This window comes from Asterias rubens, chromosome 9, assembly GCF_902459465.1.
Source record: "Asterias rubens chromosome 9, eAstRub1.3, whole genome shotgun sequence".
NCBI lineage: Eukaryota > Metazoa > Echinodermata > Asteroidea > Forcipulatida > Asteriidae > Asterias > Asterias rubens.
In genome coordinates, this window is record NC_047070.1 from 2,316,811 (window position 1) to 2,344,568 (window position 27,758).

The 27,758-nt window shown below is 38.1% G+C and overlaps 1 protein-coding gene across 5 annotated transcripts in view; it reads right to left on the reverse strand.

The window, feature by feature from the left end:
• Positions 1-27,758, reverse strand: part of LOC117294440 (inositol polyphosphate-5-phosphatase A-like) — a 77,982-nt gene that overhangs the window by 43,164 nt on the left and 7,060 nt on the right. For 4 of the 5 annotated variants that reach the window (XR_004519533.1, XR_004519534.1, XM_033776840.1 and 1 more), the window contains exons 2-5: positions 23,546-24,022; positions 23,155-23,196; positions 7,275-7,375; positions 1,233-1,320 (exon numbers count right to left, since the gene is read on the reverse strand). Coding sequence is in view for 3 of the 5 variants with exons in the window: in XM_033776840.1 (XP_033632731.1) it covers positions 1,233-1,320; positions 7,275-7,375; positions 23,155-23,196; positions 23,546-23,611 (297 nt within the window). In the remaining 2 variants the exon portion in view is untranslated. The remainder of the gene's footprint in view (positions 1-1,232; positions 1,321-7,274; positions 7,376-23,154; positions 23,197-23,545; positions 24,023-27,758) is intronic. The other variant, XM_033776841.1, reaches the window with a different exon arrangement.

The window sequence follows — 27,758 nt, forward strand, 5'->3', positions numbered from 1 at the left end:
AAGACTGATCTTTGGCAATTACCAATAGTGTCCAGTGTCTTTAAAGCCATTGGACACTTTCGGTAAACAGTATTGTCCAAAGGCCCACACTTCGTGTATCACAACTTATATATAAAATAACAAACCTGTGAATATTTAGGCTCAATCGGTCATCGGAGTCGGGAGAAAATAACGGGAAAACCCATCCTTGTTTCCGCACATGTGCTTACACGTAAAACAAATCTGTAATTGTTTTAATGTTTTCTCAAAAAGTAAAGCATTTCATGGAATAATATTTCAAGAGAAGTCTTTCACTATTACCTTCTGTAAACCCTGTAAGTTATTTGTAAATCTGTGAACTTTTTTTTTCTGTTCTGAAAGTGTCCAGTGTCTTTAAGCAGCTCTATGAAACTTGGCCCTGTTGTATCACAGCTATCAGCTTGAGAACAGTCTTATTGAAGTAAGCAATACCCAAGATTGGACGGAGTCAGTCTTAAGATAGCTTCCTTAGTAATGTCAGTTTACAGTGTATGGTAAACTTGCCGATCGGTGTGGAAGGAGTCAAATGATCTCATTTGCATTTGCAGAACCCTTTAACCTCAGTCAATGTTGTTAATAATATATTTTGATGTTTTTTACATTTTCAAGGAAGGATGTAAAGTACGTCGATTTTGAGATTGCAGGAATGAATTAAGTTTCAACCTCTCGATTTGGAAATACTTCCATTCCTCGAGTTACAAACTTAAAGGAACACGTTGCCTTGGATCGGTCGAGTTGGTCTTTGAAAAGCGTTTGTAACCGTTTTTTTTGTAAAATGCATATGGGTCCAAAGATGTTGTAAAAGTAGAATACAATGATCCACACAAACATGCCTCGAAATTGCACATTTTCTTTTTACCTCGTCGACTAACACGGTCGGCCATTTATGGCTGACCGTGTTAGTTCGCACAGTAAAAGGAAAACCATGCAATTTCGAGGCAAACTTGTGTGGATCATTGTATTCTACTTTTCCAACATCTTGCCAACCATATGCATTTTTTTTTTTAAAGGGTTACAACGCTTTTTATAGACCAACTCGTCCGATCCAAGGCAACGTGTTCCTTTAAATGAAACCAAGTTCCAGGGTTGATTGAAAGTAATTCATCACCACAGACTAGTCGCTAATTTGATCATGCTAAAACTGGCAACATTATTATATAGTGTCATCTAGCAATAACCGCACAAGAAAACAAAATTCTTTATTTGGTACTCACCGTGAACTGGTCCACAATTGTGAAATCTTTGTCAAGTAAGACGCATACTCTGTCGTAACCTTTCAGTGTGTCACTTTCAATAAGTTTCCTGAGGAGAAAAAAAAAATACAAAAAGTTCAAATTCTGACTTAAGTCGAATCATGTGCACCTCTCACTTGTGTAGTTCTTGAAGGGGCGCATCAATTTTCCTCTGGTGGTATGAGGCACTTCTATGAGGAGAATGTCAACTTTCCAAAGGGCACCACAGCAACAGCACACGGCACCAGGGCAATTGCTAAAGGTGCAGTGGGTCAACTCAAGACCTGCACTTGTTGTATGTTTTTTGGGTGTTCTTTTTATTAAGCACATGATCAACCTTTACAGGTATTAAACTGAATTGGTAAAGCTGACAAAATTGATTTTGTTTTAAGTAAAAAGAATATTTCTAAATGAGCAACGGAATTAGTTGTTTCAAACATACTCCCACCAAAAGGACCTTTGGTTATATATGCAAACAATATTTAAAGGACCATGGTCTAAATATCCTAGAAGAAGTTGGTTTACATTGTTTTGTCTTTGCAGTAAACCTTTTTCCATGGATGTCACCCTGTTTAGCCTGTCTCATTCACTAATTAATCACTATCCTTTTTTTCAGTATTCCACATTATTGTGGTCAAACCAGCCCCATCCCTCTACCCACATCCCTCTACCTCCTCCCCTGTCTCTGTTTACATCCCTCTACCCCCCTCTCCCCTGTCTCTGTTTACATCCCTCTACCCCCTCCCCATCCCTCTACCCCCCTCTCCCCTGTCTCTGTTTACATCCCTCTACCCTCTCCCCTGTCTCTGTTTACATCCCTCTACCCCCTCCCCATCCCTCTACCCCCCCTCTCCCTGTCTCTGTTTACATCCCTCTACCCCCTCCCCGATCCCTCTACCCCCCTCTCCCCTGTCTCTGTTTACATCCCTCTACCCCCTCCCCAATCCCTCTACCCCCCCTCTCCCCTGTCTCTGATTACATCCCTCTACCCCCCATCCCTCTACCCCCCCCCCCCTCTCCCCTGTCTCTGATTACATCCCTCTACCCCCCCCATCCCTCTACCCCCCCTCTCCCCTGTCTCTGTTTACATCCCTCTACCCCCTCCCCATCCCTCTACCCCCTCTCTCCCCTGTCTCTGTTTACATCCCTCTATCCCCCCCATCCCTCTACCCCCCCTCTCCCCTGTCTCTGTTTACATCCCTCCCCCCCCTCCCCATCCCTCTACCCCCCCTCTCCCCTGTCTCTGTTTACATCCCTCTACCCCCTCCCCCATCCCTCTACCCCCCCTCTCCCCTGTCTCTGATTACATCCCTCTACCCCCCATCCCTCTACCCCCCTCTCCCCTGTCTCTGATTACATCCCCCTACCCCCCCCATCCCTCTACCCCCCTCTCCCCTGTCTCTGTTTACATCCCTCTACCCCCTCCCCATCCCTCTACCCCCTCTCCCCTGTCTCTGTTTACATCCCTCTATCCCCATCCCTCTACCCCCCCCCCCTCTCCCCTGTCTCTTTTTACATCCCTCTACCCCCTCCCCATCCCTCTACCCCCCCCCCTCTCCCCTGTCTCTGTTTACATCCCTCTACCCCCTCCCCATCCCTCTACCCCCCCTCTCCCCTGTCTCTGTTTACATCCCTCTACCCCCCTCCCCATCCCTCTACCCCCCCTCTCCCCTGTCTCTGTTTACATCCCTCTACCCCCTCCCCATCCCTCTACCCCCCTCTCCCCTGTCTGTTTACATCCCTCTACCCCCTCCCCATCCCTCTACCCCCCTCTCCCCTGTCTCTGTTTACATCCCTCCACCCCCTCCCCCTACCCCCCCCTCTCCCCTGTCTCTGTTTACATCCCTATACCCCCTCCCCATCCCTCTACCCCCCCCTCTCCCCTGTCTCTGTTTACATCCCTCTACCCCCTCCCCCATCCCTCTACCCCCCTCTCCCCTGTCTCTGATTACATCCCTCTACCCCCCCTCTCCCCTGTCTCTGATTACATCCCTCTACCCCCCCCCCCATCCCTCTACCCCCCCATCCCTCTACCCCCCCTCTCCCCTGTCTCTGTTTACATCCCTCTACCCCCTCCCCATCCCTCTACCCCCTCTCTCCCCTGTCTCTGTTTACATCCCTCTATCCCCCCCATCCCTCTACCCCCCCCCCCCTCTCCCCTGTCTCTGTTTACATCCCTCTACCCCCTCCCCATCCCTCTACCCCCCTCTCCCCTGTCTGTTTACATCCCTCTACCCCCTCCCCCATCCCTCTACCCCCTCTCTCCCCTGTCTCTGTTTACATCCCTCTATCCCCCCATCCCTCTACCCCCTCTCCCCTGTCTCTGTTTACATCCCTCTACCCCCTCCCCCATCCCTCTACCCCCCTCTCCCCTGTCTCTGTTTACATCCCTCTACCCCCTCCCCCATCCCTCTACCCCCCTCTCCCCTGTCTCTGTTTACATCCCTCTACCCCTCCCCCATCCCTCTACCCACCCCCTCTCCCCTGTCTCTGTTTACATCCCTCTACCCCTCCCCCATCCCTCTACCCCCCCTCTCCCCTGTCTCTGTTTACATCCCTCTACCCCCCCCCCTCTCCCCTGTCTCTGTTTACATCCCTCTACCCCCCCTCTCCCCTGTCTCTGTTTACATTGTTCATCCTTTGCTTTATGCTTTCTGTCCCTCTCCCCCTCCTTCTCACTCTCTCCTTCTCACTCTCTCCTTCTCACTCTCTCTCTCTTCATCTCTTTCCACTCGATAGCTTCTGTTATACCCATTTAAGTGCTTTGTGTTGTCATTTAGTAGTCTTTAAAAGAATGGACTCTGCTATGGTCAAAGGGGCAGGCCTTTAACTTTTTTGTTTGCAAAACTATGCGTAGATAACACAAATGTGATTACAAATAGTTGGTTGCCCTTTGGGGTTTCAATTTATCAATAAAACACCAACCTTTTCTATGAATCTACGCTTGCAATTATATGTTAATGATTTGGTGCCCAGGTAGTTTCAGGGAAAACCAATTGAGACAACCTATTTTCAACAGCTGACAAGTACTTCATTCAGGTTGTTTGTATTACCCAATATTGTGAAAGGTGTGAACAACTTGAGGGCTTGGAATAACAACTCAAAAGTTTGCATTGATAAGTAATTTTATAATCAGGCTGTTCAAGCGAATTTGGCTAACAGTTTTGGTTTTGAATTAGAATTAGAATTAAAATTTGAATATTTTATTGTCCGCATTATAAACACACAAAAATATAGTTTCCATTGGCATTTTCAAGAATAAAACGATTATTAGTTATTAGTTAAAAACAATTACAAACGGAGCATGGAGTGCATGGAGGACGGATTTCCTTTCTCCATGGTTGTAGCCAAGTGGATGCCCTGTAAAACAGTCCATGGAAAGCCCTTTTCACACAACAGTAATTTAGCAGAAGTCCCTTGCTTAATTTTAGCATTTGTGAAGTTTTACAAATTGCACATCTTGTGAAAGGACATCAATGTTTCGACTGTCCAAGGTCCCTAGTAAAATCTTCTCAAATTTGCCGTCCTTTATGGCCAGTATAAACCTTGTTGTCCTTTCAAACGAGGTGCAATTTTACAACCATGCTAAGATTAAGCAAGGGACCCTTGCTAAATGGCTGTTGTGTGAAAAGGGTTAAAGACATTAAAGGTATAACTTGGTAGAAATTATTGGTTAATGAAGGAGTAATAACAGCTCCATTTATATATATTTGGCTTGCGGTAACATCATGAGTGTATCTACTTGCCAGGTAGAGTTTGTTCTTAGAGAACTGTCCTGCTTTATTCTACTATCGCGGAGTAGATGTTCGGGGCTTCACGAAACTTCTCAGTTCTGAGAAGAACTGTCCTGCTTTTTTAACTATTACCCAGGCGGATGCGCCATTCGGATGGTATACAAAATAGGCTGGGACTACTACTTTAGCTTTTAGGATCGTGATTAACTGTAATACCGCGGATTCAGTTCTTAAATTGGTCTCAACGTTTCGACTAGCTTGCTCTAGTCATCGTCAGGAGCTCCATGTATGTCATCAAAGATTATTTGACCATGGAGTCCCTCTTTAAACAATTCTGTTTTTTTGATGGGTTTAGTTTTGGACATGTCCCAACTCCTTCAAGTAGAGTCCTGAGGGCCTTGAGTTACACATCTCCCCATCTTCTGGCCATCAGATATCCACTTTATCTCTACGACTAATCTAACCTTGATGAACCAATCCCACGCAAAAAAAAAACAATCGCTCCGAAAATAAAAATCAATATCTGACTTCCAAGCGACGACGGACAGCATAACAAAGTGGATGCAAAAAAAAAACGCCTCGAGTCATTCGCATGAGTGCAAATATTAATTGTGATGTTGCTTGGCTGTCGCATCATTATTTAGAACCAGTTGCACCTGGCCGGTGACTGGTTTCCGTGCCTATTGTAACAGCATGTTCAGGTGAGAGCAGGATACCAGTTAATTTCCGAGGTATTGAATGTCAGACAGTGTATGTCTTCAAGGTGTGAGATTAATAATAAGAAAGTGACAGATTATCCGGGTAGTTCTTGGAACTGTCCCCTTCATCATGAGCCAGTCCTCCATTTTCCTACCGAAAACTATACCAGGCATTAAGGTAGACAAACCTTGTTGTGGCAATGGGTCAGATTCCCCATGGCATCCCCAAGCTAACTGCTGATTTTACAATGACTGGAATAAGTTTTCTTGTCTAGTTAATCACAACTGTGCCATTCATACTCATACACGTTTGTTTGTAAGAGAGAGATTGGCTGTTGCCAACTTGGCATTAATTATGTCACCTTGTTGGAATTTGCAAATTTACAAAGACGGGAAGATCTTCTGTAAACAAAAACTAAACAAATATTTTAAAGTAAATGTTCCAAGTTCCCTTGGAAAAAAAATGAAAAAATTAAGACAAGTGGCCTGCACTTTAAGAATAGGTTTAGGACTGCCGAGGTTTTACATTAAAAAAGAAGAAACATCCTTTTCCAAAGTAAATTTTTTATGAGAAGAACTCTTCAACATGAAAAAAACTTTACTCTCATGTTGAAAAACAAAATTGACGAGAGCTGTGACTTGAACCAATGACCTCAAGATTATCGTGTTGATGCTCTACCAACTAAGCTATCTAGCCCTTTATCTTCCAGTACGCGCTGATCCACCAATCAGAAGCTCGAAACTAATAGGGGGATAAAAACATATATGTTACGACCTCTGTTTTATATCCTACTTCCTCTGTATTTATTACACAGTGCATATTGTGAAATGTCATTTTGTGCAGTGCAAAAATTACATTCTAAACTTTGTGCGCCTGAAATAAAGCTCTGAAATTTTGAATCTTGGGCATTACAAGTGAGACTGGAAGATAAAAGCGTTTGGCCTCGTTGGATATGGGGCGCAGAAGCGCTACATTTTTTGTATTCCACTCGCGCTTGTGTGATAACTTATAATATTTGTGGTCTCCATTTTTGTCAATATCTTTGTTCAGGTGTGCCAGTCAGAAGCCCTACAACCGTTAACTGTCATGTAGCCAGGGATCACACCCAAGTTAAAGGAACACGTTGCCTTGGATCGGTCGAGTTGGTATCTGAAAAGCGTTTGTAACTGTTTTTATAAAATGCATATGGGTAGAATTATCTTGTAAAAGTAGAATACAATGATCCACACAAACATGCCTCTAAATTGCACGGTTTTCCTTTTACCTCGTCGACTAACACGGTCGGCCGTTTATGGGAGTCAAATTTTTGACTCCCATAAATGGCTGACCATGTTAGTTCGCACAGTAAAAGGAAAACCACGCAATTTCGAGGCAAACTGGTCTGGATCGTTGTATTCTACTTTTAAAACATCGCTCCAACCATATGCATTTAAAAAAACAAGGGTTACAGACACTTTTTAAAGACCAACTCGTCCGATCCAAGGCAACGTGTTCCTTTAACAATACAACCTGGGAAGTTCCAGTAGCAGTAACATTCACCCATTCAGTTTCCCTTGTGGTTTATATAATTTGATATTTGAAAAATACTTACTGTATAAAAATGTTGACATTACCCATGCAGAGTTCATAATCTTTACCGCCTACTTCTTGCATATGGAGAGCAATGAGCTGAGGTTTCAATGTCTGTACAGTCTGCAAACAGAACAAGAAAAAAAATGGAAAACAAGTAAATAATAACAGTAATAATAATAACAATAGTGGCTTGTTATATAGCGCTCATCTCCGTCACTCAGTGATGCTCAAGGCGCTTCAACAGTATGTATTTTTCTGCAAGGTATGTGGGACTAAGTTGAATTTGGTTTACAAGGTGCTGTGGCGCATCAAGGTGCTGTGGCGCATCAAGGTGCTGTGGCGCATATGCAGCCAATCAAACCAGGAACACCAAGAACCCAGAACACTAATCATAGAAAAGTATAGGGGTTAACCCTGATGTTTATGGTTTAGAATTTTCCTCCGTTGTGATGAAGTTCATGAGTGAGACAGTGAGGCGTCCTTTGTTTTACTAATTCCATAAATGTATAATATTTAATAATAGTATTTGTTCACCACCTACCGTACCCCTAACCATTGCCTTGGCGCCTCTTGAAATGTTGCATATTGCACACATTTACATTTCACCCATACCAGTTCCCTTTTATACTTTGAGCAAAAAAACCTTGCCCTTACAAGAGCAAACACACAGAGTTCCCAACATACATGAAAAACAAAAAAAATTCCCAATACATTCTGAAAGATAACATCGATAAAATCGATAGTCATGCTCAGAATACAGAGTTTGGATGACAATACAAGTAAGAAGGTCGAGGTGAAGCTAACCCTTATCCACAGTGGAATTGGGAAAGCTGAAAGGAAAAGTTCATTAATGAATTTCTGTATTTGATAATAATTTTTTAAATTATCTTAAAGGCAAAGTGAAATGTTCACAAAACATTCTGTTTACTATCGAAAGCCGGTGTACATACGCATCTAAACCAAAAATTATTAATTGCCAATTGCCATTATTTTTTAGAAATGATTACCAAAAGGATGTATGATGGACTTTATTCAGACCTTCCCTCTAAAGGCACTGGACACTTTTGGTAACTACTCAAAATAATTGTGAGCATAAAAACTTACTTAATAACGAGCAACTGAGAGCTGTTGATGTATAAAACAAGAAACGGATCACTCAGAAGTAACAACGTTTTTGGGAAAGAGATACTTTCTCCTACAATTATAAGAAAAGACTTCAGCTGAAGCCCTTTTTAGGCATCTGAAAATACACAAACTTGTGAAACAAGGGTGTTTTTCTTTCATTATTCTCTTGCAACTTTGATGACCAATCGAGTCCAAATTTTCACAGAGTTGTTATGCTGGTCTTTGACAATTACAAAATGTGTCCAGTGCTTTTAAAGATGTACAATGGACTTTATTCAGACTAATATTGATATTTCCACACTGTTTTGAAATGCCATTAAGAGCTATCAGGTACTTTCCCCATCAAACTAAGAGACAAAAATTCCACAGTTAATTATTTGCACACACGATGTACACGTACATGCACTTTAGACATGAGAGTAGTCTGAAATGAGCACAGCATCAAATTAATTACAGTACCATTCTTGACAGCCACATGAATAATATACAAGTAACAAAAACGCATCCTTTACAATCGTTGATTCTGTGCATGCACAAAACACAAAGCAGCCATTAGGGGCTCAGAGAACCACAAAAACACGCCATAATTTGTCCTTTATGCTGAAGGAAAATGCAGCGCACGATCACAGAGCTAACCAAAACATGGCAGAGATCTACTCGATTAAGACCAGTTAAAAGCCTCAATGGAAATCTAATAGCATCACAACTGCATGCAACTCTTTCCCCTTTATTAAATTGCTGATGAACGCTACTCGGTTTTTGTCCGGAAACGAACACTTTATGCAAGCGAGGCATACTCTAATTTGATTGGCAGTCTATAAGAAGTGCAAGCCGGTATAATTTACAAACCCTTCAAAAAAGAATGTTAGTAAAAAACAATGCATTCCATTCATTTCTAAGGTCTTGTATGTAACTGAATAGCATTGACTATCTTTTAAATTTCGAAGTTCAAAAATTATGTTTATGGGTTAAAGGGTCTATGTAACTTTTGTAGGACAAAAAACACAATGTCCACAGAGTTACACTAAACTTACACAGCTTGAAGATAATGATAGTAGAAAGCTTCCCTGAAAATACTATGTGCTGAGGTGCTGTAGTTTGGGGGAAATGAGTAAAACAACGTCATGAAAATATTTTTCGTCTCGTGAGACGAAAATTATTTTAATCATTAACAAACGTATTTTCGTGACATTGTCTCACTCATTTTTCAAAAACTACAGCACCTCAGTAAGTAAGATTTCAAGGGAAGCTTTCCACTATCATTATCTTCAAACCCTGTAAGTTTAATGTAAATCTATGGACATTTTGAAAAAGTACCCAAATCCTTTAAACAGCTAAAGCCTAAAAAACATTTTCCATTCTTTTGATTTTGTGTGCTGGCCTAAAAGTCAATATAAGGGTTAGTGTCAAGTTAAGTCTCAAGATATTAAAGAAAAGTCTCACAATCTTGAAAACAAGATTTTTAAGAGTCTGTCTTCAACTTAAAAAGTCATGTTTTAAAACCATAGTTTCTACATAATTCATCAAATTTCAAGAACCTGTAAAAACTTAACTACATCTTGGATATTATTTCAGACATTCACAAGTGAAAGACAGTGAGCAATTCAATTAAAACCAAAGATTTCTTGTCCTAAAATAATGCTTTACTTTTAACTTAAAAACCAGCTAAATATTAGTTTTCTAAACTGACCAATTTATCCGAAGTAGTGTCTAACTTAATTATTTACTTTATGAATTTTTTACAATCCTGTATTTATGTCAGTTGACTTCATGGACATATTTTTGACATGTGTCAACATAAAATTGTCACTACATTCAAGCTATATTTGCCACCTCACAGTTGCCATGACAACCTAACGAGGCCACAAGGAAATCACATTTCCCGTTATTTCAACTGGCTGAGATCCAAGGAGAAATAAATTGAGTGCAAATTTGGACAAAATGGAAACCCCAACAATGACAAATTGTACTCACAGATCATAAGAAAAACTAATGCATGAAATAAGTATGTTTTAAAGGCAGTGGACACTGTATTGGTAATGTTCAAAGACCAGTCTTCACACTTGGTGTATCTCAACATATGCATAAAATAACAAACCTGTGAAAATTTGAGCTCAATTGGTCATCGAAGTTGTGAGATAATAATGAAAGAAAAAACACCCTTGTCACACAAAGTTGTGTGCTTTCAGATGCGTGATTTCGAGACCTCAAAACCTAATTATGAGGTCTCAAAATCAAATGTGTGGAAAATTACTTCTTTCTCAAAAACTACATTACTTCAGAGGGAGCCATTTCTCACAATGTTTTATACTAGCAACATCTCCCCATTACTCATTACCAAGTAAGTTTTTGTGCTAACAATTATTCTGAGTAAATAACCAACAGTGTCCACTGCCTTTAACAGAGATTCATTGCTTGTCATTGATAGGAAAAATATTTCTTTTGTTTTCATTGACACAAACATAAGGCCTAATGAAAAAAGTAAGGACGAGGGCCTTTTTTCAAAAATGAGATCTTTTAAAATGTATCTTAGCCGACTAGTAAATTTCACTAGTCGCCCAGGCCTAACGGCAAAAACATAGGGCACCACAGCCATTGCTGTGGGGTGCCGTGGGCTATTCCGAGCCCTGTTCAATCCTTCGTTGAATCCAAGAGATTCAGTCCTCCCTTTATAGTCTCCTCTTATTGGATCAGCAGAGCCTAATACGGCTGTTTACTCCTGAAAATAATTCTATTAGTAACATTACCATCAATCATCTACTGCTGTTCCCAGACGGGTAAAGGCTACAGTCACAGTCCCAGAGAGAAGCAAATGATGCCCTCGCAGAACAGACCAGAAATTCTATCACGCGGACAGTGGAGTTATGATAATAAGATGTTTTACAGATTTTTTCCGTGTCAAACAAACACCCAGAAATGTGGCTTCCGCTACTCTATAAATTACCCTAAAAAGTAATAACTAGTAGTTACATGTAAGTACACGTACTAAGCTGAATACTAATATTTATTCATTTTAATACAGTAAAATTTACAATACAGACAGTGGAGTTATGATTATAGATGTTTTATTGTGTTCTCCGAATCAGAAATAAAACCCAGAAATGTGACTTCTGATGGCTATAAGTAAGACCCAAGTACACATACTAAGCTGACTACACTAATATTTACAATTAATACAATAACATTTACATTTCAGTCCGTGAAGTTATGAAAAAACAATGTTTTATTTCTCCTCATCCCAAAAATACAGAAATTTGGTTTCCAATGGCTATAAAATATATTGAAAAAAAAAGTAGACACACTATATTGCATTTGATGATGTAGTTTTTACTATGAAAGCTTGTGCAGTTTTTTATGTAATTAGTTAGTCTTTAAAGGCACTGGGCACTAATGGTACATACTCCAAATAATTTTTAGCATAACAAAATTAGTTTGTAATGAGCAATGGAGAGTTGTTGATAGTATACAACTTTATAACAGCTCCCTCTGAAGTAACATAGTTTTTGAGAAAGAGGAAATTTCTCACTGAAATATTAGCATCTGAAAGCACACAAATTCGTGCAACAAGGGTTGTTTTTTCTTTCATTATTCTCTTGCAACTTCGATGACCAATTTAGCCAAAATTTTCACATATTTTGAATTTTATGCTTATGTTGGTATACACCAAGGGAGAATACTGGTGTTTGACAATTTTAAAAGGTGTCCAGTGCCTTTAAGGAAATGAACAATAATATAACTTATAGGATAGTCTGGGCTTTTTGTGATGAATATACAAGGTGTCCAGTGCCTTTAAGGAAATGAACAATAATATAACTTATAGGATAGTCTGGGCTTTTTGTGATGAATATACAGACATGAATGTGCTTTTCTAAAATGCCATTATGAAAAAAAAAGTTGATTATAACTGTGAGTTGACGGATAGGTCTCCAAGGAGATACACAAAGGTAATATGAATAAAGGACTCATATTTATATTAAGTTTACTTTGGTATGTCCCTAGAGCCCTTTCTGTCTACTGTGTTTTTCTCTTCTATTCCTGAGTAATTTATATAATTCATGTTTTTTACCCTGGGTGACGTGTTGGCGAATATAGTGTGTTTTTTACAACCCATTTTATTATTTATGAAGTTTAATCCAATATGCATCCCACTTCACAAAATCAAACTCCTATCACAGTGTAGTCTTTAGCCAAGTGGGATTGGGCGACTTCGGCTACAGCTACGGCTGCATCTCCCACGTCTGTCTATTCTTCAACACTGGCAGATGCGCTGATCTAGCCGTAGCTGTAGCCAAAGTCCCCGTTTCTGACATGCCCTTACATAGTGTACATTCCATGTTGTTAATTTGTTTATTGGCAAACTTGATACTTTGGTGTTTTGTTGTGGAGAGGGCATATTGAGCCACAGCACCTTGTAAACAATAACATGGTGCTGCAAAGTAATCAAATGTAGCTTCACATACACGTGTACCTTGCAGGATAAAATACTGAGCAAATTTGAGTGCGCATATTATATAGGTCGACCAGCAACGTACCATACATGCGCAGTTATGCACTCACTCAAATAACTCGTTTGGAAGCCCTTCCACCTTTTCACTTTACATGTACATGTAGTGTCACTGGTTCCCCTCTGTGCTTTACTCATGTTAGCATGGAACAGGCTATCGAAACCACAGAAAAAGCCATGGTCAAATGGCTGATTTCAAATGGTCGACCAAAGTAGTCAACCAATGGGCGACCAGCCAATGGTTGACCAGGTTTGGGTAAAAATAGTCAGGGTGCGCACTCAAATTTGCTCTTTGAATCGCACCTAGGTTGTGATAAGGCGCTGTATAGGGTGCGTTCGTTTAGCTTCCCTGGGTTGACCCCGCAGTGCTCACTCAGGTGAGCCCCTGACAAGAGCTAATCGAACGATCACACTGGCCCTCTCGTGGTGACGGCATGCACCTCAGGTCATCCCCAAGTGACCCACTCCACAAGCAGGGTACTGGGGGCTGACCCGGGTGAGCCCGTCAAAGCTATTCGAACAGACGGGGCAGACCATGGTCGACCCAGGGAAGCTAAACGAACGCACCCATAAGAACCTAATGTTATTATAACTTCAAACTTTCCTTTTTCAAACAAAGTTTGTCCCCGCAAGCTCCATGTTAGTCTAGTACTCACCAATCTCATTACATGTTTGAATAGATAGCGATCTCTTGTTTGCCAGACTTTATCTTTGAATCTGCAACCCTTAAATTGCCTAACCAAGAAACCCTGAGCTTAAAGGGTTTTGATACCTTTTCTTTTTGGCTGTGACTGTGAATGAAGATGTAGTTAATATAATTTACCTGTAGAAGTTTCAGCCTAGCTTGTTTAGTAATTAAGTTTTTTGTGAAAAAAAAGGTGAAAATCATAGATAAATGTTTTCAGGAGAGTCGCGTAAATATGTTCTAAAGTAATTTTCGTCTCCTGAGACCAAAATTATTTTGTTACATTGTTTTACTCTTTTTTTCCCCAAAAACTACAGCACCCCAGCAAGTAATATTTTAAGGGAAGCTTTCTATCATCATTTCTTCAACACGTGTAAGTTCAATGTAAATCTGTAGACAATGTGTTTTGTGTCAAACACAAAAATACCCAAACCCTTTAAATTGCCTCCCCAAGAAACCCTGATTCTTAAGAGAGCTCAGCTGCGACGAGGCAATCAGTTCTTCTCATAGTTTACCCAGATTCTTTGTCAGACAATAGCCCCCATCTCTATCTTCATCATCAGCTTTTCTTACGTGCCTTCCGGCACAAACAGGGAAGAGTCTTATTGATGTACATTGCTTGGAATGAAGTTTTTAAGATGCTATCTCATATTGGTTATGGTTGCTAAGGAAGCAACCGACACACAGCGGGACATTTCAGTGTTATTTGTACACTACCATGGAAACGGTTTTCCAATCATGATAACTTGTTTTATATCATTTGAAGGAGTACATGTAGGGAGCCGTATTGACAATTCTATCTTTTGTGATGAGTTTTCTTCTACTCTAGTTCCCTTGAATTGCTTATAAGAGCCGAATGATGATAGATGTGTACAAATGTCACAAAGGGGGAATGTTTTTATTACTGTTTTTAAACATGGGTATAGTGATATTCACAATTCTTAAAAGTTATTACTTTTTATTACAAAGACTTTTAGAACAACTACTCACCCTTCAAGGATTTGGGTACTTTTTCAAAATGTCCACAGATTTACATTAAACTTACAGGGTTTGAAGATATTGATAGTGGAAAGCTTCCCTTCAAATATTACTAACTGAAGTTCTGTAGTTTTTGAGAAATGAGAAAATTAAGTCACAAAATAATTTTCGTCTCAGGAAGACGAAAATTAGTTTAGCATGTAAAATCCCATTAACCAGTTATGAACTTAAACCATAATCATAGCATAACTGGTTAATACGTTTTTACATGCTAAAACTGAGACGGAAATTATTTGTTTTAATCATTTCTCAAAAGCTACAGCACCTCAGAAAGTAAAATTTCAAGGGAAGCTTTCTAATAGACTATTATTATCTTCAAACTGTGTAACTTTAATGTAAATCTGTTGACATTGTGTATTGTGTTAGGAAAAAGTACATAGACCCTTTAATGGGCAGTTCCTATTATTTTTGTCATTCTGAATTTATCAACTTTGCAAGGCAATGTGTTACTAGCCGATAAATACTGGCAAGCAATAGTAAAGACACTAGCAATATATATAATAACAATAATTAATAATATGGCTTCAAGCAAAACAATTGTTTTCAATTAACCATATTGAATGATACCATCTTAAGACAAACTAATTTCTTTCGTCCCTCATTCAGCGAAGAAGAAAACACCACAAGGTTAAAAAAAATGTTATTTTAAGTTTAATATAAGAATGAGCTACATATTGTACATGTGTATGGGCAGCCTCGGTATAGTCTAGATTTTATACAATCTCATGTTGAGTCTTCGGAGCAGTTCTCAAACGCTGAGAGAAATTTACAAGGTTGATAGATGTTATTGCAAACCGAAAACTAGGTGAATCAATTCAGAAAGGCGGATAATCAAATTGAGAAATGCTTTCAGAGGGTTCTAGCGAATGATTTGTTTACGGAAAGATGCTCTACTTCTGAAATGCAAAGACCCAAGGATCCTACGCAGTTCTTAAAATCTGATTAAATGATCGTAGGAGGATCTAGATTTTATATAAGTGAAACTTTGAAATAAAATATATTGATCAGTTAACTTCTTCATATCTTCAAGGAGGTAGCTCATTGTGACATGTTATTCATCACAAAAACACGATCGTTTCAAAGGGAAGTTAATACGATTAGTAATCACTCTTAAATCAATTGCACTAAAAACTTATGGTTAGAAGGCTACACATCAACTTTAGATAAAAAGCATTTTGAGGAACATTTCACTTTGAAGTAAAGTGGTTAATATGACAAAATATATCAATAGGTTTCAAACAGAAAGTTTGTATTGCAATTAATTTTTTTTAAATAATAATAATAATAATAATAATAGTAGGTATTTGTAATGCGCCAAATCAATCTTTACAGATGTTCAAGTCGCAAGCAGAGACAATGTAAACACAACAATACATGTACATATCCAGTGAATGCTAAACAAACAATAATAATAACACCATTTAAAAACAAAAAACAATGGGAAGAAATCAGGGGAGGGAAACCACGACCAGACCTGCAGCATTGAGCCAAAGAAAGTCCTGCCAAAGCCGGTCTCTCTATGACAAGAACGTGCAGGCCAAGCCGAGCGGTTTCCAAGCGCATAATTTTTCTTTCAGGGTAAAAACAAGCTTTAAAAACTCTTAGATAAGATTCACATAAATTTCATTACCAGTTTTTTAAATTAACAAAATTGATCATGTAAAAATATTGTGAACAAAATAAGTTATTTATCCATACTATATGCCTTGCCTAGAAACTCTGTTAAGTATTTTCTGTGGTTGTTATGGAGATGAAGCATATGTCCAGACTCTACAACATAGCAACGGTTCTGCATGATTGAACCATCTTTGTACATTGCTTAATAATTGCAAAAGCACTTAGACAATCGCAGGTCTGTCAATCATACAAATTAACTAGAGGGTTAGTCAATCATATTAACTACTGCAGGTAAGGTTGACAAGACTGGTAATTATCGTAATTAATGTTTGATTATTACGTAGTTATAATTTTTCAATCTCAATATCTTTCTTTTTCCCCCACAGAACAGTTGCATTGCCCTTTTTTCTTTTATAATTAACCTGTTCTCTTAAAATATATGACAGATAATGCTGTTTCAAAATAATTTAAAAAAACTTTTGATATTCTGCATGATGGATAGTGAGATAATGTCGGTCTACGGACAATAATTCATTTTTAGTTTGGCAGGGTTTTCTTTTAAAAACTTATCCAATCTTGAATCTGTAAAAAAAAAAAAAATTAAATCCAAATTTTAGGAATAAATCAGCCAAAATCAGGACCTAGCATTAAAGGCAATGGACACTATTGGTAATTACTCAACATAATTATTATCATAAAACCTCACTTGGTAACGAGTAATTGGGAGAGGTTGATAGTATACAACATTGTGAGAAACGGCTCCCTCTGAAGTGACGTAGAAAGAAGTAATTTTCCACAAATTTGATTTCGAGACCTCAAGTTTAGAATTTGAGGTCTCGAAATCAAGCATCTGAAAGCACACAACTTTGTGTGACAAGGGTTTTTTTTATTTCATTCATATCTCGCAACTTCGACGACCAATTGAGCTAAAATTTAAACACAGGTTTGTTATTTTATGCATATATGTTTAGATACACCAAATGAGAAGACTGGTCTTTGACAATTACCAATGTCCACTGTCTTTAATAGACTTTGTATTATAATTGTATCCTAGTTACCCAAACAACCAACATTGACATGAATAGTTAAGCCCCTTTCGAACAAAATTGTAGCAAGGTTGTAAATGTTTTACAAAATGTACCTGTGTGAAAAGACAACATTTTTTGTTGTGTCCAAGGTCCCTTGGAAAATCTTGTCCATCAATGTACATCTAAAAGCACTTAAAATGGAAGTGTTTATGAGAACTCTCTACACAATGGCTTCTAGCATTAACAATACATTAATTAAAGTGTATTCGCTTTACAAGACACACATCCGTTCACACATTTAGTGCAGCTCCTGTTCATTTATAAGCCCTTTTCGAGTCCACGGCTTCCGCTTTGGATTCGAATTCAGGCCAGGTCCTATCATCTAAAGCCCTGAGTGCGTACGCAAAGTATGCGCAATTGTCAAAATAACGGCAGGGCCAAGCTAGCCTGGGCCGAATGTTGGCCGAAGCCGTGGTTTCGAAGAGGGGCATGTATTCATCAGGCTTATAACATTAAAATACATGGTCAAACTGCCACTATTTTGTTTAATGATGGATGTATAGTTACCCGAAGTAAACGTTTTTGTTTTTACCAACTGCTGGCTGATTAATGAAAAAACAGAATGTGACAACCCACACCCGAGTTAACATGTACACGCCCTCTTTATGGCTTCAAAAAGAGCCATAAGAAGTGTTCAAATGTAGAGGTCGCTGCCCTTTATTGTTCAGAGGCAGCACTGTGAAAGAGTAAATCACTCGATCACGAGTTTCAAAAGTACAATTCTGTTGAGAATTCCAATAAATTTCTACAAATTCTCTGCAGATGCTTAGTTTAAGCATCTGTTAATCCATAAATTTACTATAAATACAGTAGCCCTATAGAACTCTTTCTCTGTACACAGATACAGAGTCCTAACTATTAAGGCCTGTTTCTGGGGCGGAAAATTTTCAAAGCTTCATAACTCAAATCTTACCTGCAACGCCAATAATTTCAACAGATTCACATTCTATGGCGTCATACATTTTTCTGCGGTGGGTTTTGGTCGTCATATATTCTTCACAAATCCGTCATTTTCGTGAAATATTGAAAGTTTGTATATACTCAGCGCCTTGATTACCTTGTTTGGTAGATATGTGCGCTTAATAAGACTTTGATATTATTATTATTATTATTGTGGGAATATACTGACAGCACAGGTCATAGGGACCTCACAGTGATGTGAGCTATATAAGAATGATTTATTATAATTTATTCTTAAGTACATCTCTCGTCTTATTTTTTTTAATTTCTTGAGAGAATGCATGGTCACTGCTTTTCAACTCCATTGCTAAACATAACTGAGAAAAAAAACAATGGCATACCAATTTCACTAATGGACACAAAGCATTGAACAGTCATAGTAGTGAGGTGGATTAAGGACAAAAAACACGAAGATCGTGACACGGCGGACAAAAGCACCAAAGTTTCACCAAAGCATCAGTTTGACCCGTAGATTTCAAAAAAGTCATGCTCCAAAAAATCTGAGCATGGGATGACCTTGAATTACGTCATTATGACGTCATTACGTCTTTTAAATGTAATAAAGCAAACACAAATACCATGGTTGGATTTCTACATGCCAAAATTATGTTTCTGAGGCCAAGGAATTTAACGAGGGTGGTATTAGTTTGTAACAAATTAATATCCTTTATGGTGACTATGTTGATGACCTTGACTTTATTATGACGTAATATATTCAAAATGGCAGTCATTTCCTTAAAACAGCATAACTTTAGTTATGTAATGCCGATGCAAGTGATTTTAGTAGCGAATTATATGTATCCCCCTCACTATAGGATGTACATATAAAACAAACCAGGAAAAAAACCTAACATTCAGGACTAAAAGCATTTGCGATAAATTGGGTCCGAAGCTGAGAGAGGCAAACTGCACACAGCGGAAGGAAGAGTCAACGCTCAACAACCACTCAGTGTTTCCTTTTTGGATACTTAGGTTTGATTAAACTCAAGAGGTGCGCCTTTAATGGGCAACTGTAATGGCTGCCTTTCTTAAAGATTGCGCAGGTTTTAAATGGAATGTAGAAATGGTCAGGTAAAATAAATGAGAGGTTTTATTTTAAATTTGACGGATAGAATGCTAATGAGATCCTTTGCTCACCTAAAATTGAATGAATTTCAATTTCACTATATTTTGTTTACGTTGTAATGAATTGTATTGAAGAACATTTTTCTCCATTGTAAATCTTTCCAAATGTAAATCTGTATTTTAGTTCAATCTTTGGACTGCGACAAACATATGATTTTTTTTTACAATAAACCAGTAATAATAATAACTATGATTGTAAATCCAATAAACTGAATAAATTTAACTTTTATTGAAGTATACAGTATCTATGAACCGCATGTCTGTATGTGTATATATACAATAGGTTCACAAATATTTCAGGACATAGACATAACAATAAAAAGGCAATTAGGGGTAAATTCATCAGTAGATTACGAATGAACATAAAAGGGCAATCAGTGGTTATTTTATTTTAAAATGGTAGCAAAAAACAAAGAACCTCATTAGAGAAAACCAAACAAACTGAGATGCGCTCAAGAGGCGCCACACCATAGTAAATCTTATATACACAAGCAATAAAAGTACTCCATTCTCATCATCTTGATGTTAATGCATAGTGGCTCGACTGTCAAATAGCGTGCCATATAAACCTATCCACAGATTAACCATGCTAGTCTCTCCCTTCTATGTGTGAGTATTATAATAATTCATAATAGCTAGGGCTTGCCTGGCAGTCAGTCATTACAATACAAAAGGGAATTCGACAGCAGTCTGTAAGTTTTTTTTTACATAAAAAGCTAGTGGCGAGGCATTCCCATATGTACATCTTATACACGCAATAGTAGCTACATCAGTCATCCATGCTTTTGGAATATACTGATTACTGGGAACGCCCGAATCAACTCAGGCCTGATCACGGAGGCAACGAAGGCGATTGCCTCCATGCCCCACGATCATTGCCTTGGTGCCCTTGAAATGCTCCAGTAGACATTTACAACTTCCTCATAGGGTGCCCTTTCCAAGGAGAAAATGCCTTGGTGCCTTTGCCCTTTCAAAAACGAAGCATACTATGCCTGCAACACATGTATCAATGGATACAGCCTTGGTTGTTTTCTGTTCTACATGAAAAATTGCATGATGCTGCACTTAAAGACAGTGGACACTATTGGTAAATGTCAAAGACCAGTCTTCTCACTTGGTGTATCTCAACATATGCATAAAATAACAAACCTGTGAAAATTTGAGCTCAATCGGTCATCGAAGTTGCGAGATAATAATGAAAGAAAAAACACCCTTGTCGCACGAAGTTGTGTGCGTTAAGATGCTTGATTTCGAGACCTCAAGTTCTAAACTTGAGGTCTCGAAATCAAATTCGTAGAAAATTACTTCTCTCTCGAAAACTACGTCACTTCAGAGGGAGCTGTTTCTCACAATGTTTTATACTATCAACCTCTCCCCATTACTCGTTACCAAGAAAGGTTTTATGATGATAATTATTTTGAGTAATTACCAATAGTGTCCACTGCCTTTAAGAGCTGCATCAAGAGAATCTTGGCTCGAATTTGGTGGTAAAAACCACAAGACTGTAGGGCTTGTATCTCAAAATCTTTACAACAAGACCAACATTTATTTGACAAGAACAGAATCAAAATGAGTTGAAATAGCACTAACTAAGAGAAGATCTTGATCTACATGTTTACCACATTTTTCTTACGTGTATGTGTTCGGACTCTTTGATACTCAAGGGAATTAAAAGATATTATGAGATCTTGTTTACAAATATACCACACAATGAGGTAGCCTAATATTATTCAATTGAAAAACATTAAGACCACTGGGCTAGCCCGGTCAGGAGTTTACTGGCCCGATGCTACATGTCAAATCACAGGCCTCATCCTGCGGTCCAGTGTCAACTTTGAGACCTGAGAATTGTATTCTTTACTGTCTTAGAGACACTTGATGTGCACATTTAGTTTGTGTGCACTAAATGGAAATTTTGCTTTTGCTCAAAGACACTGGACACTATTGGTAAATGTCAAAGACCAGTCTTCTCACTTGGTGTATCTCAACATATGCATAAAATAACAAACCTGTGAAAATTTGAGCTCAATCAGTCGTCTAAGTTGGGAGATATCATGAAAGAAAAAACACCCTTGTCACATGAAGTTGTGTGCTTTCAGATGCTTGATTTCGAGACCTCAAATTCTAAATCTGAGGTCTCGAAATCAAATTCGTGGAAAATTACTTCTTTCTTGAAAACTACATTACTTCAGAGGGAGCCGTTTCACACAATGTTTTATACTAACAACCTCTCCCCATTACTCGTTACCAAGTAAGGTTTTATGCTGATAATTATTTTGAGTAATTACCAATAGTGTCCACTGCCTTTAAAGGGGAAATTTACTTTTAAAATTATTGTTATCCTTATTTTTTCCTATATTTATAACTATATTTAAAAATAAATTAAATGTAATTTGTATTGTTGTTGATGTTTCAATTTGTGTATCTGTTGTTTTAATTTTAAGCCGATCAATCAAAAATACAAAAAAATACAAAAAAAGTCTGCATATTTCTTGTTCTGTACCCTTCTTGGTTTATTCATGAATGCAATTAAAATGCTTCTATCTATTCAGAATTGTTCCATTCTTAATTGTTTTGTTCAGTCAAGCATGACTTCTACATCAGTGCAATTTTATGCTTGAATAGGTTTCAATGAGCCTAACATAAGGGGTAACAAGATAAACTAATGGTAACGATTTAACATCAAAAGTGCACAGTACCCTTGATTAGTATAATACAATCTAATACTAATCATTTGATATTTCCTTGTAGTAATTAAATAAAATTTGGAGGGATTACGGAAACAATCAGCGAGATACAAAACGGATGGATAATGACCCTATTGATGATAAGGATAATGGTTTTGATAATTATTATGTAATTTTGGTAATGAAATCAAGGATGCCTAATGAGTGAACTTCATCACTGTAGCTCTCAAGCCTGAGGAAAACTTTGTAAACGAGAGTGCTTGCTATATGAACCAGAAACACAGAGGTTAACACACTCTTCCTTGATAAGTGTTTTCGGGTGGATTTCACAAAGAGTTAGGACTAGTCTTATCTCGAGTTAGGACCAGTTACTCCTCCTAACTTAGGACTATCCATGTAATTTGTATATTTGAAATCGACCCATGGGTTGTTATACGTCCACTACCGATCCAAGTACATAGAATCGATGGCTTGATGTCCCATCTGAAGGAAAAATCTTGCTTAAAGGCTGGACACTATTGGTAATTACTCACAATAATTGTTAGAATAAAATCTTACAGCGTAACAATCAATGGAGAGCTGTTGATAGAATAAAACATTGTGAGAAACTACTCCCTCTGAAGTAACGTAGTTAAAAAAAGAAAAACAATAATTTTGGACTGAAATAATATTTGATTTTGATTTCGAGACCTCAGAATAAGATTTTGAGGTCCCAAAATCAAGCATCTGAAAGCACACAACTTTGTGTGTCAATGGCGTTTTTTCTTCCATTTTTACCTTGCAACTTCGACGACCAATTGAGTTCAAATTTTCACAGGTTATTTTTTGCATATGTTGAGATACACCAAGTGAGAAGACTGGTCTTTGACAAATACCAATAGTGTCCACACACTGCTGATCTGAAACAACAGAGCTCGAGTCCGGTGCGCGTAACCGCTCGGCCACAACAGACAATGAACAGTATGAGGCAGGGGTCACTTCTACTGACTATCAAAATATTCTTAATCTTGAAAAATTGTGAGGTGAAAATATTAATTTTAAACTTAGTATCAAATTGTTTTTGTACTCACCTCAAAAAACTTGTGGAGCCATCCTTGTAACATATTCTCAGGCTGTAAGAGGAAGAGAGTAAAATAATCACACTTGTATTAAAATGTCTTAATTATTAATTACATGAACTGAAGATAATATAATAAAAACAAACTTGATCATTCTTATCAAGCGCACACATTAAAGTCGTTTAACTTTAAATCAATACAATTTTAAAATGTCTTAATTCTGTTTCTACTCTTAGATTGGAATGAATCAACCGTAGTACAAAATCTTGAAGAAAAAAAAATGTTTCTCAAATATTCAAGCTGATGAATATCCAATGCGTGCAATTTATTTCACAATAAAATAAGTTTTACCCGACATGAATTCTAATATTGAGAAAAACATATAATTTCAAAAACTACTTACATCTTCAAATATTGATCCTACATTTGCAGTGATCAGCATGACGGATGGCAAGCTCTCAGACGCCATGACGACGCCTTGTTCTTCCCCGTTCAAGAAAAGGAAACTCCAGAAGACGGTGCAATTAGTGAGAAGATGCCCGAATGATACCCCGGTACGAACTCAGTCTTCACCAACCAAGTCCACACTCCACACAACACTTCAGTTCTCAAATACTGCGATAGCCGGTAACAATCTCAAAATCAGAGGTAGACTTGCCAACCAGACTGGGCTCCGGTGGCAAATGGGAGTCACTGGCACTGGTGACCAAGTCAAGAGCAGGGTACCAAGGAAGTCTGGGTGAGAATCAGAGTAGATGATGAACTCATAAGAAGTAGGTTAACCGTTGTCCAATCATCTTGCCCCGAGGATGAGATTTTCCGTATTAGTCTTGCATCTTACTAAACATGACTTCACACAGTCTGTAGATCACCAACAAGTCTAGTGGAAATAAAAAGACAAAATAAAGGAAACATGAAGTGACTTCTTCAGAAATATTCGGAACCGTTGGGCAACCAGATATTTTCATTTTGGGGTGGCATAATCTGAGGGGCTATTTACTGTATCGAACCACTCATCTGTGCATTGTTGCGGGGCGAGGGCGGGCGAGGGCGGGGCGAGGGCAGGGCGAGGGCGGGGCGAGGGCGGGGCAAGGTTTATGAGAGGTTTATCACTGGTTATGCCACTGTGTAAAACTTATTCTAACCAGCACTTGTGCTAAATTTATGTCTATCTAGTGGGTAGAAGGAATGAACACGACAAGGAGAGTAAGCATTCTACATCCCATCTGCATAGAATGTACTTTCAAATTTTTTAATTCCAATAATCTATGACAATTTTTCTAAACCTACAGTATGAGAAATCATTTTTATGACAAAAAGTTTGAATCTTAAAGGTATCTCAAGAGTTGGTACTGGAAGTGAAACCAACTCTCCGGGAAAAAAAATCCAATCATTCTGTTTGAATAGAAATGTGTCCCCCACCCCTAAATTAAATAAGGGGGAGCATGACTTTCAATACAACAACCATTACTGGCCATTTTCTCCAAAACGTGATCACCTGATCTGATGAAATGTCCACAGGTTGGTTGTAACGCCCTTCCAGCCCAAGCTGTAAATTGCCTAATACATCAAATACATCAATTTGCCCTCGGTGCCCTTTACGCTAACCCTGTTGCCCTTTGTTAAGAAATATACAACTTTGTAATAGGAAGGGATAAATCCATCATAGTCATTGAGGTGACCTGGGGGTCAAATAAACCCTCTTGCAACTTCAGGAACAAACCTGAAGGACTTCCCTTTCTAAAACCAATAATTATAGACCTCTCAAAGTAGCGGTGATTAAATATCAACCTTTGGTTTTTTGAAGCGTTTTTTTTTTCCTGTAATGTGTAGAATAAAACTAACCTTTTGAAAGTTTCATTCCAAAAAGTAGTTGAAATTTATCCACTGCACATGATTACAAACTGGGTGTAACTGGTTTATTATTTTCATTTTTTATTTATTTATTAATAATATTTTGTGCAGACATTCTTCAACTAAATGCCTTTCAAACAAATGCACAAAATGCTTTTTGTTTGACTAGACTAAAAGGCTGTCGGTGATCACACTTACGGCTCACTCTTAATGCACTTTGATGTCAGTGATTTATCAATGAAGACATTATTAAATTCAATATTTACAGATGGGATTAAATCAATGCTGCAAGGTCTGAATATTGTCATTTCATACAGAAGAGGATGTCAATCAAAACATGAAGATATCAATTATTTTTTTAGTATAATGTTGTGGCTCATTACAAAATGAACTAAGGTTTTTGTTCTGTTTTTGCATATATTTGTATAATTGCTTTACTGATCATGCAACTTTTACAATGAAAGTAACAGTCCAGGGCAGGGCCTGATTTCATAGAGCTGCCTCAGAAGAAAATATTGTTAAAACCAATGGGAGACTTTCTGGGACGATAGAGGGCAGCAGACTTACCGGGTAAATCCATTGTTCTCAGAATTATGCGCATGTTCAGAACTACGTAAACAATGGAAATTTACCCGGTATGTCTGCTGCCACCTAGCGTTGGAAAGTCTCCTATTGTCAGCTAAGCAACAAAAAACAGTATACCAGTCACATTTTGTTGATATGAAATGGTATTTTAGCTGGTAACCTTTTTCTGGTAAGCATTATTTTGTTGTGCTTAGCTAGTTTTTGTGCCTAGGCAGCTGTATGAAATTGGGTCCAGGATAGAGGGTTGTAAACAATGCTTTATGTAAAAAATGTAAATAAAAGATTTATGAGGTTGACGAAGAATTGACAAGAGTGGGATTCAAACCCAAGACCTCCGGATTAACGTGCCGGCGCTCTACCAACTGAGCTATCTAGCCCTATATTGGCGGTGTCCCTATTTTGTCAGTATCTTTGTTTTGGGTACCAGTCAGAAGCCATACAACCGTTAACTGCCGTGTAGCCAGGGATCACACCCTAATTACGATACAACCTGGGAAGTGGCAGCCAGAGGATTACCTTAGTCAATTCTTTGTTCAACCGTCCAAAATCATTTAAAAATTTACCCAGTAAGTTTCCCTTGTGGTTTTATACATTGATGCTAAAAGATTTAAGTGATTCAATGACATGCAGAAATAGCAAAATCAGGTACCGGAATTCAGACAGAGTCAGCAGGTGGCAGTCAATACACAGGACATTGATACCTTAATAGTCGGACTAAATGGATTTGATTCAATTGGTCCTTGACTAAAATTGCTCACTGTAATCTGACCAAGGAAGTAGAATGACTCTTCATTGATGGTATTACTGACACTGACGGAATAGCCACTCACACACATACACACACACACACAATAATTATATACTCAGATGGAATTACAGGAATGTCCATTGGATTATTGCATAAAAAGCTTAATGTTTACTACCTGTGTACACCCTACATGTAGTAAATGACCTGGAGTGGATGACTAGTCTTATCTCGAGTTAGGACGAATTACTCGTCCTAACTTAGGACAAGCCATACGATTTAATATCCTAGGACAAGTCCAAACAACCCCTGCGCCAATTACAGAAAGGTATACATGTAAAATAGTGCTTAACAATTTCCTGCCGACATATGACATGAGGGTTTGGCAAGTAATCTAATTTTGGTAAGCAAAATTGTGTTATCTTTTGTGCTTTTAGAAAAGCTCAGCTAAATCAAATTGTATTGGGCCTGGTTAAAACATAAATACAGCATGCAGTACATTGTATACAGATTTCTCTACTTTGCAAACAAATGACTTGATAGCCACTGGCAGTATGTGAACTCTCATGAAATTTTGGCAGTTAACCTGTTTACAGCTAAGCAATATTCTAATGCGCTTCGCAAGTTTTAGCACTTGAAATTGCACTGACTGAAATTAGGCTACATATTACACAAATCATGCAAAAACATGTAGGCCTACACTTCCTAAAATGAACCATGTGACCTGTGACATCACATACATTTGTGAGAATCACAGCATCTTGACTTTCCGCGGCACAAATAGTGCAAGACTCAGTGAGTAAAAGCTTGTTTTATGGAGATTGTACTACTACTAGTGATTTTTATGAAACTTTGAATACTATTTGAATAATAAGAAGATAATTTGAATGATGCAATAACTTGATGTATGTGCAGCTCAAAATGTGTTTTTTGCATTGTAAAGAACACAAAAAATTTAATAAAAAAATTTAGGTAATTTTTTATTTGTGTGCAAACCGTTTAAAAGGGGGATTAATTTACAAAATGTGTTTTTTGCATTCTAAAGAACACAACAAATTAAATAAAAAAATTTAGGTAATTTTTTATTTGTGTGCAAACCGTTTAAAAGGGGGATTAATTTACAAAGGGCAGGCCCTATGAATTTTGCCCATGGAATGTACAAAATAGAAGGTCACTTTTTTGTCAACAAGGGTGAACCAACGTACATTGTACTTGGTGAACAAAACTTGAGGATTTGCAATGGCATGGCATTATAATAGTATGAAGCAATTAAGATTTAACAACACTTGCAACTGTACAACACTGACACATCATAAATATAAATAAATACAGATATTTTGTACACTTGAATGGAACTGGAAAACTGCTGCATGGAATTTCCACATAATGCAAACAGTGAACTGCAATTTACGTAAACAAGTTTGTTTTTGTA